General features: G+C 44.4%; 1 protein-coding gene across 7 annotated transcripts in view; it reads right to left on the bottom strand.

The window, feature by feature from the left end:
* ARID1B (AT-rich interaction domain 1B) overlaps window positions 1-12273 on the bottom strand; it is a gene marked incomplete at its 5' end in the record, with an annotated part of 416596 nt that extends 404323 nt beyond the window's left edge. For all 7 annotated transcript variants that reach the window (XM_081251587.1, XM_081251591.1, XM_081251588.1 and 4 more), the window contains one exon: window positions 10474-12273. In XM_081251587.1, the coding sequence (XP_081107713.1) occupies window positions 10474-12273 (1800 nt within the window). The remainder of the gene's footprint in view (window positions 1-10473) is intronic.
* Window positions 12274-12957: the final 684 nt, after the last annotated feature.

Raw genomic sequence — 12957 nt, 5'->3', positions numbered from 1 at the left:
TAACAATTTTCCAATATTCTCTGGATATCTTTTTATCTAATACCGTGTCCCTGTAGGTCACTACACCAAGGTCACTAAATGTTTGTTGATGGTGGTGAAATTAAATGTTCTAATTATCGATCTTCTGAATTTATTTTTCCTTACCAGTTAAAAAACATGACTGTTAAAAAAAATTGGAAAACACAGGAGACATTTTAGAAATGTGATAAATTGCTCCATAACTTTTCCTAAACACCTGGCAAGATAAAGACATACCAGGCAATAAAAACTGACACTGTCTGGATTCGAAATAAGCTTTGAATATTAACCTATTTGTTCTGAGAGGAAAGACTAATAGGCTGTTAAATTAACTTGTTAAATTAAACTAATACAGAATCACACCTAACTCATTTCAATTCCTTATCACACATCCCTTTCCTTGCCAGGTAGTATACCAGTACTTTATCAAATCTACTTCTCACAAGAATTCCATGAGTTAAGTATTCTTTCCCAGCCCTTTGAAATGAGGAAGCTACAAACCTCAGAGTGGGGAAGCGACTTGCCCAGGGTCACACAGGTAGTAAATGCCCAGCCTTCAGGTTCTCTAACCTGCACACCTTCAGCTCTTGCCTTTGCCCTTGCTTTAATCCCCAAGCCTCTTCACGTGGTCAACTTCTGCTCCTCAGCCAGGTCTTAGCTTATTCCACCTGCTGAACTACACAGTCTTCCTACTCCTACCCCACCCCGGTCTCTGTGAGGTGTCCCTCCTACATCTAAACTTGTCCCACCTAAACTGTTTACACTGTATCGTGCAGCATGCCTACCTGTCCTTAGTCTCTGCACCGTCAATTAGTCAAAGGGCAGGACTTCTCATCAAGGGATCCATCATCCAACAAATGGCCAAGCACACAGTAGGCTCTCCACAAACATCTGCCTGATGCTCCAGGTCTCGCTACACTGACATAAATCTATAGTCCCAAAGCCCTGACATTTCGAAGGCTGTTCAATACAGTGAAGGTAAATGAACTGAATTTTAAATCCTTCATGATACTGATATTATAAAGTCATTTTTTAGGAGAAAAATCACTGTATGATACCCAAAATAAAATCCAAATTAAGATCACTTTCTCATCAATGTCACAGCACCTAAGAACAACCTTCAAGTACACTGACCTTCCACATAAACTAGTGAAATGTATAATAACACTCATCCGGAAATTTTCAGTTTAGATACATTATCATCTACTCTTCAGATTGTTAGATGATGCACTTTGATGGATACAATCTTTCTGCAGAGAACTGCAGAAGAAATAATGTAGCCATTCATTTTAGTTTCCACTTTGTAAAAACACCAGGAGTCTATGATAATTCAACAGGGAAAATTACGGATCATATGTTATATGTACTCTTTGTATCTTAGCACCAAGTGGCGCTCAGTAAGTATTTGTTCATAAAAGAATTAAATTTTGTCCCTGATACTTTTAAAATCTTAGCATAAAAAAGAAAAACTGTTCTTCTCTACATATTTGAGACAAGCCCTTGGCATTCTCAGGTTTTACATTCCCTGTTTTGCCAGTTTGAGAGCAGACCTAAACTTCCATGATATATAGAGTAAATTATAATCTTGCTAAGGACCAAATCTGAACCATATATTCAGTGAAGTTGAAGCAGATACAGAAGCAAGTTACTTAACTAATGAGAGACCAAAGTCTACCACCCAGAAGCTCAAAGAAGCCTATTTTTTAAAGTTTTTAAACTTTGTTCCTTTGCAAAAAGTACTTCCCCTAAAAAGCCAGTCGTTTTTGCAGATCATGAAAGTGGAAAGGTCCAAGAGGCCGAAGAAAGGAATGACTCTTGGCCCGAGAACAGAACTTACTAATATATAGGATGGAATACTGAATGGGCCAGTGGCTTAGTTCCTATGGCATCAGTCCCCCATAGGCTCTATTGGTAAACCAAAACCAATCCATGTAACTGTTTATAAGAGTCCCAATCAGTACATAACTACATTTCTGAGGGAAATTACAGTGGAATTCACAAAATCTATACATCTGCACAGGTCTCAGTTGATATTCTCTGAACATGTCTGGGATCTAGTGTAGTTTAATAAGATATTCAGTGGTGCATAACTGATTAGGCAGTATATTTTCTTTTAAATTCAAAGCTGCACAGAATTCTGCAGCTGGGAGGGACCAGGGGTCACTATCCGATGGAGGCAGGGACTTGTCCTCAACCACACCCTGAAGCGCAGCAGGGCCAGGCAGAGAACAAGAACCCAGGCCCACTTCACTACACCAGTGGATAGACAGGTGGGGAAAGAAGAGGTGCCACGTAAGGATGCTACAGGATTTACAGAGATGACCTCAGTGACAACCCCGCCCAGCAGGCCACAGTACAGATAAGAAAGCTGGGCCCATGCCAGGTCTCAGAGAAAATGAGCACTGAAGCTTACAAATCAATCAAAAGGTCTGCCCAACTCCAAGCCCACAATCTTTCCCTTACATCAGGAAACCTGGCAATATATTCATATTCTCTCATAAATCCTCATAATCACAGAAATAAACTAATATACAACAAGCATGTCAGCTCCCTTAGGAATTTGCTTCTTCAGAAAGATACTTACTCAGCAGTAGCAGTGTTTTACATTTCCATTTCCAAGGTCAGTTATAATTCACTGGGTAAACTTATTATTAAGAATACAAACAGGAAACAGATACGTTAAAGGATAGTAAAATGGGTTTATAGCTTGTATATATAAAGACATGGTCACTGAATCTTAAAATTTGCTTCTTACAATTTCAGAAATTATATGCCAAATTCTAGACAAATTCTAGAATTACCAAGCATTTCAAAATTAGACTATGAAGTATGGTGAGTGGTTTCATTTCGCAGATACTCATCACAAAAAGAAACAGGAGATACTAAGAATTCTGGAACATCCTCCACTAATCACCAATGCCTTGCTTTCTGAAAGGTTTATTTCAGGACCCAGAGCAGTAGCTGAATTTACTCCTCAGCCAGCATACATTATTGAAACAGTTACCAAAAATACCCTAGCAATCTAAGTATCTTCCTAAATCTGAGCAGACTGTTTTAACTTTTTTCCCAAGAGCCTGTATAATGTAGAAAACTGAGAAAAAGAAAAAGAACCACTCTACATAAATTTCCAAGAGATCACATTTTCCTTCTTGTAGTTATCCTTTTCTGTAGTAGATCTCTATTTTGCTCTGGCACCAAGCCAGCAATTGATTGGTAGCAATAGAAGAGTCACTAGCTCACCTCAACTATATCACAACAATCTACAATTATTTGTTTTGCCAAAATCTACTCCCCTACCCAAGAAGACTGCTGACCCACATGGTTGCTGTTTGCACTTTGTTTAAATGAGCCAGTTCTAAGTCAACGACCATGCCAAACATACCAAGCCCCGGCACCGGGAGAGCAGGCTTTGGCAGGATGTCTCTGGCCTGAACTGCACACAGGAGCAGCAATGATCCCCACACCCTGGCTATCATCTGGGTCTGGCACACGGCTGATTAAGAAAATGGGTGCTCAATAACTAGTTGCCAGTTGATAGTCTGGAGTAGATATTTACCTAACATACACCTCACAGCATACACAAATGCTAAATGTTTACGCCTTAAGAAGTAATTGTTGCTTCCCGGCCCAAGCTCTTAAATCACAGTTCATTTTCTCCGTGCCCTCTATGGAATCTGGCGTTAAATACATAACTGGTCATATAACGATGTGGCTGCATATCAGCATCAATAGTAACTAAACTACGATCCCAGTATTTTACACACAAAAAGCCTGTTCACGAGAAGGACTAACCAGATTCCAAGAAGTACCCCTTTGCAGCTGCCTCGAAAATTTAATTAAGAGACCAATCATCTTAATTGAGGAATTTTTCCACCTGCAAAGAACTTTTGCAGTTTTGCAGAGGACTACAACTTAAAAACATGAGGGGGGAAGCATACATTTGGGGCACAGAACGCTATGAAAAAGGACAGAGCGTCACGTGGATTGGTTGTTTGCTCTGGGTTGGGAGGGTGAGATGCCCCAAAACTTAAAATACACTTCTTAAAAAAATTATCCTTACAATTGATTTCCACTAATAGTAGAAAGATAAAACCAATAATTTTTAAAAGAGGCTAAAAATGCAAAAGATGAGAAATAAGGGGAAAATGATCATGCTAACAGTTCATTTCCATATCCTATTATTTAACAAAGTCCCAGACTTCTCTCAACAAAGTACCTCAAACCTTTAAACAGAAAGCCTTCAAAAAGCTGCTTTTCAGCTGTTAATGACATAACTGACAATGAAACAACTAACCTACACAATGTACATTTCCAAATTGACAAAACCTGGGAAGACGAACCTAAAGTTAGAATTGGAAGTAATGAACTAAAAACAAAACAAACCAAAACCACCATTAGTGTTCCTCTGAGGAAGGATTTACTCATAAACTATGAAGTGGCAAGATTAATGGTTATAAAAATAAGCTTATTTTACTTACATGTTAATAACTAACGATTTTAAATTCTGACATGAAGAAAGGGAAGAAAAACATTTTTTTTTTTTTTAATTTCAACTTGGGAGGATGAAAATGTCCTGGAAATGGATGGGGTGCGCAACAATACGCATGTACTTAACGCCACTGAGCTTTACACCTAAACTGGTAAATTTTATGTTATGTATATTTTGCCACAATCAAAACAATACACATATATATAACTTTTTTAGCATCCCATACAGAAGGAAAAAAAAAAACATGGCCTAGAATTTTCTCCTGGATTTCATCAAATATGGCTTCTCTTCCAGAGTCACCTAATAAGGAATGACTTCTCGTCTGATTCTCAAGTTTCATCTTTCATCAAGGCCCAAGGAGACACTGAGAAGTGCATCCTACAGAACGTAATTAAAGAGGCCAAATCTAGTTCAATGCAAAAGCACTGTCTTGCTGTGACAGATGTACCCCAGACCTGCTGCCATCTACCAAAAATAAGAGAGTCTATGGGTAAATCAGATATGCTCAAGATTTTAAGGTTTTCGTCTCTTTCCTAGCAATAAATATCATTCAAGAAACAAATCAATTTCATCATTAGTTCACCTGTCAAACTCAGTAGCCTTCTAATATCCTTGGCATTGACCCATTCAGAAGTGGTTTTAAAAAAAACGGCTACTGGATCCTTCCTATTCAATTAACTAAATCTAAGGAAACAGTTTTCTTAGAATTACTCCAAGTTAAAGACTTTGAAAATAGAACATATTTATTGAAAATTTACTGTGGAAACACATATTTTACTTTGATAAATTCACTCAGTCATTCAATTAACGTGAATTGGTAAAACTATTGTACACATATATCAACAATTCCATTCACTCCAATAGCATAAAGCAAAATAAGTGGACAATAAATGATACTTAGGTAATTAATTATACCTAAGTCATTTTCTTTTCATCAGATTTCTAAGAGAAAAAGTCACTAACATATACCAAGATTTTAGATCAAAATTAATTCACTCAACCACTCAATTAAACCAAAAAGGGCCACTTAAGTCTTACATAAACAGCCTCCAAACTGGAAAAAGCAATACTGTGTAATAGTTCTACATCTACATAAATATACCCTTGGTGGATGAGCAGTTTTGCCTGGTAGTTTCCCCCAACACTACAGGGAACTAGGACCTGGGATTCCTCTGCCTCAAGCATGCATACACAGCAACTGTGCGACTCTCCTTTACATAGCCACGGAGAATCTGCACCGATATCCTGATAAAGAAAGGACACCTCTGAAAAGGCAGATGATCAAAATCTACCCAATTCCAACAAGGCCTAGGACGTGGATGTGATCCTTAAGTATAAAGAAGATTGTAAAATGTCATAAATTTTTGTAATATCCATTTTGAAAATCTAAATATTGCAAAAATATTCATGGAACTTGAGTTTTATTAATACTCATTTTGAGCCTCCATAAATCTGTTGTTTTAAGTAACACACAAGAGTTCTTTCAAACACAAATATAAGACTCAAATTTATACATCTACACACAGCCCAAAATGAAAGTGACACAAGTGAAATTCTAGTTCCTTTTCCTCAAATATGGATCAAAGCACACAGATCCATTAACTGAGCAGTGTCAGTCTCCTGTAGAGTAGGCAGAAAAACCTCTCAATTTAGGACACTAGGCAAAAAGCTAATATATTTTCCTATGCCAATACATCCAAAATTTACATTTCCAAGTCAGTTTTCAACATAAGTAGCACAATTTCATAGAACCCCCAAAAACTTTAAACGAAACTACTTTCTTCCTAGGAGAGGATGGGGTTAAATAAATGAAATGATCATCTTTTTGATTTGCCTGTCACACTGGTATTTATCCTAGGGAAATAAGTAAGTTCCTATTACATCAGAAGTCATTGTTTTAGATAAACCCTCCTCCAAATTATAAAGTAATAAAGTCCATTAATAAGAAATAGAACTGAAAATTCAACCACATTCTGTTACACCTGTTTTCTTTAAAATGTGTCTGTGTCTAATAAAACTACCAAGTGAGTTTTATATTAAGAGACTTCCTCTACATTGTCTTACATTTTTTAAATCGGTTCTCAAGCCAGAGTTAATACTATTTTTATACCAGAGTGAAGATGTTACTCTCTTAGTTCTAATGAAAGAAAACGATATTTAGAGGCTTGTTCATTACTACAAGTGTCTAAGTGTGATTTGGAATATTTCCATATCCACAACACAATTCTAATACTTCTGATACAACATGGCATGGGAAAAATGGAACAAGTATAAAAAGCTTTGCCAAAAATTCATTCCTAAATATAGATAAAAAACAAAACCATAGAAAAAAGAGGGAATAGGGTTTCTCATCATAGATGCAAGGTAAGAATATGTTGCTCCCTGGAATATACTTATCGATTTTGTGTTAATATAAATGTAAATTTAAGTGATAGCTGTCTTACAGAGTAGTTGCCATTAAAAAACAACAACAAATTGCCAAAAGTAAGTACACAGAAATCAAGATCGCCAATGAAAACAACTTTAAGCTATGCATAATTTCATTCCAAATAATACAGAAAATCAGACAACTATAGACATTTTTGTTATATTTTCTTTGTTTTTTAAATGGTAAACCTTTTCTATGAAACACAGTTGTCAATTCCACTTCTGACAATGGAGCAGCTGGCCAGCCATACCTAGGCAAAATGTATCAATTTAGGCCACAAATATTTGTTTACAAGATTTAACATATCACATAGGGTAAGACTGCACTGAGCGGGGAAAGTGGGGAGTGCTGCAATGTACCTTATACAAATCTTAAGGTAATCAGGAACCAGCCTGTAACTTCCTGCTTTGTAAGTCAGCTAATCACTTTTCTTTTAATGGTAGATAAACCTTTTTTAAAAATTACATTGTATTACATTATATAAAACTAAAGTTAAAATAGCATTAATGAAATTCAGCACAAATGTGGACATCATAAAATCTTAGTTACCTGAGCAGACCTCAGTATTTCTTTTGAGATTGCTTTATCTGAATACTTTATCTCACAGAAACCCACTAACAAACTGTATCGTAAAATGCCTTATTTCACTTTCTAAAAAGACCCTCCCGTTACAATATACGCACGTTTTATTCTCAATTACAAAAACATTTGCCACCCAATGTAAACCATTCCTAAAATCAAAAATGAAACTAAATGTGTTAAAAGCCACAAGAAAATTTAATAGTATTTCATGACCTATAGTTATGTAGTAATTTAATATTCTGGACAAACGACTGTTCCTTAGGATAACTGTCACAACAAATATTAAATAATACCAGCCTTCCAAAAATAAAAAATATAAAAAAGAGACACATTCCACATGTTAAACGGTAAGGTACCTAAAAGAAATCTGTGAATCTAGGTCACATGCCCATCATTTTTCTTCCCCCTCAAAAATAAAAAAGCTATTCCCAAGGGTCATACTGAGGACATAATGGATTCACTCTCATTCCAAGAAAACAAAATACTTAAAATAATTGGTTCCATTACGAAAAAGTACCATAAAGCAACACCGACCTACATCTGCCTCTATCATCCTGGTTTCTAGTTTACAGAGATGTGAATTCTAAACTGTCCCTTTAAAAGGAAGTTGACAAAGCAAATCTTTTTAAAATTACATGGGTTTATTTACACAAGGTTTTTCTATGTTTTTACCTGTACAAATCAAAAAATAAAAATTGAAATTCCAAGTTTTCTATGAAGAATAGGAAAACATATTATTATTGAAAGTAAAATTCCACTAACTAAAGATTAGAAAGGAGTGGACACCAACGTCCTCAGCCTGGGATTCACATGATTATCTGTTAAATTCAGTACTGCATTCACTCTGACAGGTCTCTCATCTAAGATATGGTTATTATTAAAATACACCTTCCTAAAATAAATGAGCTGAGTAAAAATATATATTACAACCGCCATTATTCCTTTCTAACATATTTTAATGCTATGCAAGTTAAAAAATTGTAATGTCTATGAAAGAAAAATTATTTGGAAGAAACATACCCAGCACAACTTGCATGTAATATAGTTTCCCTAAAACATTGTGTGAGCAGTTCAAATAAGGTTCACATTACCTAACCTAGCAAAATAATCAAGGGGGAAAAAAAGATTCCTGGGGCACTTGCTTCCAAAGCAGAAGCAAATGTAAAATGGTTTTTCAAATTTCACAAGAACATCCATTTCTTCCCTTTTAACTAACTGTTGTCTGCAAAAATTATTATATAGTTTCCTCACTTCATGTTTTCTTAAACATAATGTCAATTCTAACTAAAACTCCTCATCCACCAACAGCTTAAAACAATCAGAATTGTTAAAACACAACTTACTAGAAATATAGATTTAATCTTGTTATAAAGCTAATTAAATGCTACTAAAAGATTGTTGGATATCAGAATCTTGACATTTTTAATGCTATAAATTTTAATTTTACATTAAACCACATGTGATGACATAATTCAAATTTTTTCCATGGTTTAATCCATAAAGGATACTTTTATAAAAGCTTTACAAATCCAAAAATTAGTAAAATTCTTGGTTTAATTATTTTTGAATTGCCATATCCTCACCCTACAATTGAAGTGAATGGCCATGCTGAGACTGTCAAGGAGCTGAATTTTGTAAATGCCCAATCCTGGACACCAGCATAATATTTTCATGTATTTAATCCTCTTATTAATAACTATGATGTATAATAATTTAAGCTTTAAATAATATTCAACCTTACATCTGCTTGTAATAGAGCTCAGTTATTATTTGTGGCAAGAATTTTTGTGACTGTACTGCTCAGCACTTCTATTTACATCAGCAGTGCTAAATGCCCAATGGTGAGAGGGGAGCCAATCAGATGGCAGATTAGATGTCAACTCAGAGGCAGCTGTCTGGAGACTATTACAGCCAGTTTACCTCCACAATTCAAATTCCAAACCTTGCAAAGGAGATCAAGTCAAGTCTTTAGGCTCAGCCTACGAGCAAGAAACAGCAAGAGTGCAGGACACTTCCTAACAACGCTGCAAGACTTGGGTGACAGGAAATTAAAAATCCAAATAAATTCGATCCAAAAAGATCAATTTGCACTGGTCTGCTACTTCCCTGGGTTCGCTGAATAAAATGTACGCCTAATCCACGATCAAAATAAGTTCAATTCAACCGGAATGTGTTCCTTTAACACAGCCTATCTGTTGAAGGTGACTCCTTTCAAGGAGCCTGCAAGCCAAATAATGGATTTCCCGGCTATTCTTAGGAATGGATCGATATATTTTTGGATTTTTTGAGCTCCACATCGTTGTAAATGTGGGTACTACTGCTGCTACTAAACGCACAAACTCAAAGCCCGCATCGAATATCCCCGAATGGCTAGGCACAACTACGAAACACACACCAGGCTGCCACAAAGCTAACCTATTTTTTCTTCCTTCACCTTGTGAGCTAAGAGGCAACGCAGTGTGGCCGGAGGGAGGACAAAGTTCCTCATTCTTTTCCCAGTTCTCGCTCATTGTTGGCGCTAACCGAGACGAGGGGGTCAATATTCCTCCCCAGACCCTACTGGCCGGGAGCGCCTATTTTGTTGAAAGAGCTGCCAGAACGGTCCCCAGCGCCCACACGGCTTCCCCGCGGCGCGGGCCCCGACTCCCGCACGCGCGGCTCGGCGCCCGGGGCGGGGTGGCGAGGCGGGTGCCCGGCGACCGGCAATCGCGGCGCGCGTCCCGGGCCTCTGAGAGACCCCCTCCCCAGGCCCCGGCCCCCGCGCCGCGCAGTCCGACCCTGTGCGCCGCCCGGCCTCGGAGGGAGGCAGCCGCGAGTTAAAATGGCTTTGGGCGCCTCGCCCCCGCCTCCCCCGGCAGAAGACGCAGAAAAAGTACGCGGAAAGAAAGAAACTAGGGCTCGCGGCGCGCGGCGAGGCCGCCGCGGCGGAAGCAGGCCCGGCCGGCGCGGGGGTTACCTGGGATCTGCCCATGGTCGGGCCGGGGGTGCCGGGGCTCATCGCCGGGTGGCTCCTTTGTTGCGCGGCCGCCCAGGCCGGGCTGGCAGCGGCGTACTGGGCGCCCATGTCCTTGCCCAAGCCCATGCCCGCGGCCGCCTGCTGGCCGCCCGCCGCCGCCCCCGCTGCCGCCGCCTGGGACTGGGGCTGCGACGGCGGCGGCGGCGGCGGCGCGCTGGGGCTGCTGTAGTCCGGGTAGCTGCCGCCGTAGCTCCTCATCATGGGGCTGGGCGAGGTGAGCAGCTGGTTGAGGGTCGGGGTGGCCCCCGACGGGTGCTGGTTCTGCCCGGCGAAGCGCTGGAAGCCCCCCGCCGCCGCGCCGGCGGCCGCCTTGCTGAGGCTCGCGGCCCCGCCGCCCCCGGGGCCCATCATCATGCCGCCGCCCTGCTGCCGGGGGGAGCTCAGCACCCCGTACCCCGAGGACGAGCCCCCATAGCCGCCGCCGCCGCCGCCGCCGCCTCCTGCTGCTGCTGCCGCCGCCGCCGCGGCCGCCGCCGCCACAGCTCCCGCTCCTGCTCCTCCTCCTCCTCCTCCTCCTCCTCCGCTGCCTCCTCCTCCTCCTCCGCCGCCGCCGCCGCCGCCGCCGCCGCCCGCGCTGGGCCGGCTGTAGCCCGGATAATGGTTGTACTGGCTGTTGGGGTACCCTTCGTGGGAGTTCTGCAGGGGGTCCATGCTGTTGGGGGCTCCGGCGGCAGCTGAGGCGGAGTGCATCATCCCCATCCCGGGGCTTTGTTGTCCGCCATGTTGATCAAAGCAAGGCCCAGCGCGGCCGCCGGGGCCGCCGCTAGCTGGGGCAGCGCTGCCATAGTAATTATTAAACTCCGAGACGGCCGCCGGGCCGCCGCCGCCACCGCCGCCGACGCCGCCGCCGACGCCGCCGACGCCCCCGGGCACGGCGACCGGCTGCTGCTGCTGCGCGCCCAGGGCGCCCAGGCCCGGCTGCTCGTAGCGGCCGCCCGCCGGCTCCCCCATCTTGGGCGGCGCGTCGTCCTCGTCGCCCGGCTTGCTCAGCAGAGGCTGGCCCGGGGGGTCGGCCTGGCTGCCCCCGGCACTGTCCTTGGCCCCTCCATGTTGCGGCTGCTCCATGTCGGGACCGGGCTGAGCCGTGCCACTGCCCGCGCCGCTGAGACTGTTGTTGGAAATGGGATGCTGCTGCCGCTGCTGCTGCTGCTGCTGGAACTGGCTTAGCTGCTGTTGTAGTGCGTGGTGGTGGCGGTGGAGGTGGTGGGCATGGTGGTGCAGGTGGTGGGCATGGTGGTGGTGGTGGTGCTGCTGGTGGGGCGGTGCGGCGGGGGCTTCGCCAACGGTTTTCAGTTTGTGGTTGGGGAGCAGCCCCGTCTCCATGGCCGAGCCCGGGCCCGCCGAGGAGGAAGAGGAGGACGCCGCCGCGGAGGAGGAGGAGGAGGAGGACAGCGCGGCGGCGCTTCCACCCTCCTTGAGAGCCGCCTCGGAGCCGCCGCTCTTGGCGCTGTTAGCGCTGGCGGCGGCGGCGGTGGCCGCCGCGCTCGCGTTATGGGCCATGTTCAGTTCGTGACGGGGGTGCGGGGGGTGGTGGTGCACGTTATTCAGGCCGCTGCCGTCGCCGCCGCCCCCCGGCATGGGTCCCGGTGCCGCCACCGCCGCCGCCGCGCCGCGCGCCCCCGCCTCCAGGTCCCGGGCCCCGGGCGCCGGCCGCGGCCCGGGGGGCGCCCGTCGCTCGCCGCTGCCAGCCCGCGCCCGCGCCGCCGCCGCCGCCGCCGCCGCTGCTGCCCGCGCGGCCATGATCGCCGCGGCGTGGCGAGGCCGGGCGGGGGGCGGGGGGGGAGACAATAAAACCCACTTTTTAGTCAGCAGCCCCTCCTGTGCGCATCCACACGCCCCGACGGGAATCGAGCGAGCCCCCTCCCCCTCCACAGGCCCCGCCGGAGCCGAACCGGGAGTCACGCCTTACGGTCTGGGCCTGTTCTCGCTGTGTGATTTCATGGTGAAAGTTTTTAGTTCAGGTTTAAATGAAACTTTTCTCTTTTCCTCTCTAACCCGGATATGGGTAAATACACGACTGACTGAGCCTATCGGGCCCAGCATGGCATGAGAGGGAGCCGAGCGAGCCCGAGCAACTATTATCCACTTCTCTCTGATTACTCGCGCGCACTCGCAAAACGCGGACTGGACTCAGCCCGGGCCGCGGCGGCCGCTGCTGCCGCCGCCCGCCCGCCGGGCCCTGCGCCCGCCCGGGCGCACCCTCGCGGGCACCGGCGGCCCCGGGCCGGGGGCTTGGGCGGCGCCGCAGGCGCCCGGAGCGCGGCGGCGGCGTGGGGCAACTGGAGCCTGCACTTTCCCCTCGTGCCTCCGTCTCCTTGCCAACCGGGCGTTCGCGTGTTTGTTTTCACGTCTAAAAGGCCCGATACAAAGGTGGAAAACGAGTCTGACGAGCAGACAAAAGAGGGAGAAGGGCTGAGGAACAAA

Source organism: Mesoplodon bidens (genome assembly GCF_964165515.1).
Source record: "Mesoplodon bidens genome assembly, chromosome: 12".
NCBI lineage: Eukaryota > Metazoa > Chordata > Mammalia > Artiodactyla > Ziphiidae > Mesoplodon > Mesoplodon bidens.
This window is presented reverse-complemented; position numbering and strand designations above follow the sequence as displayed.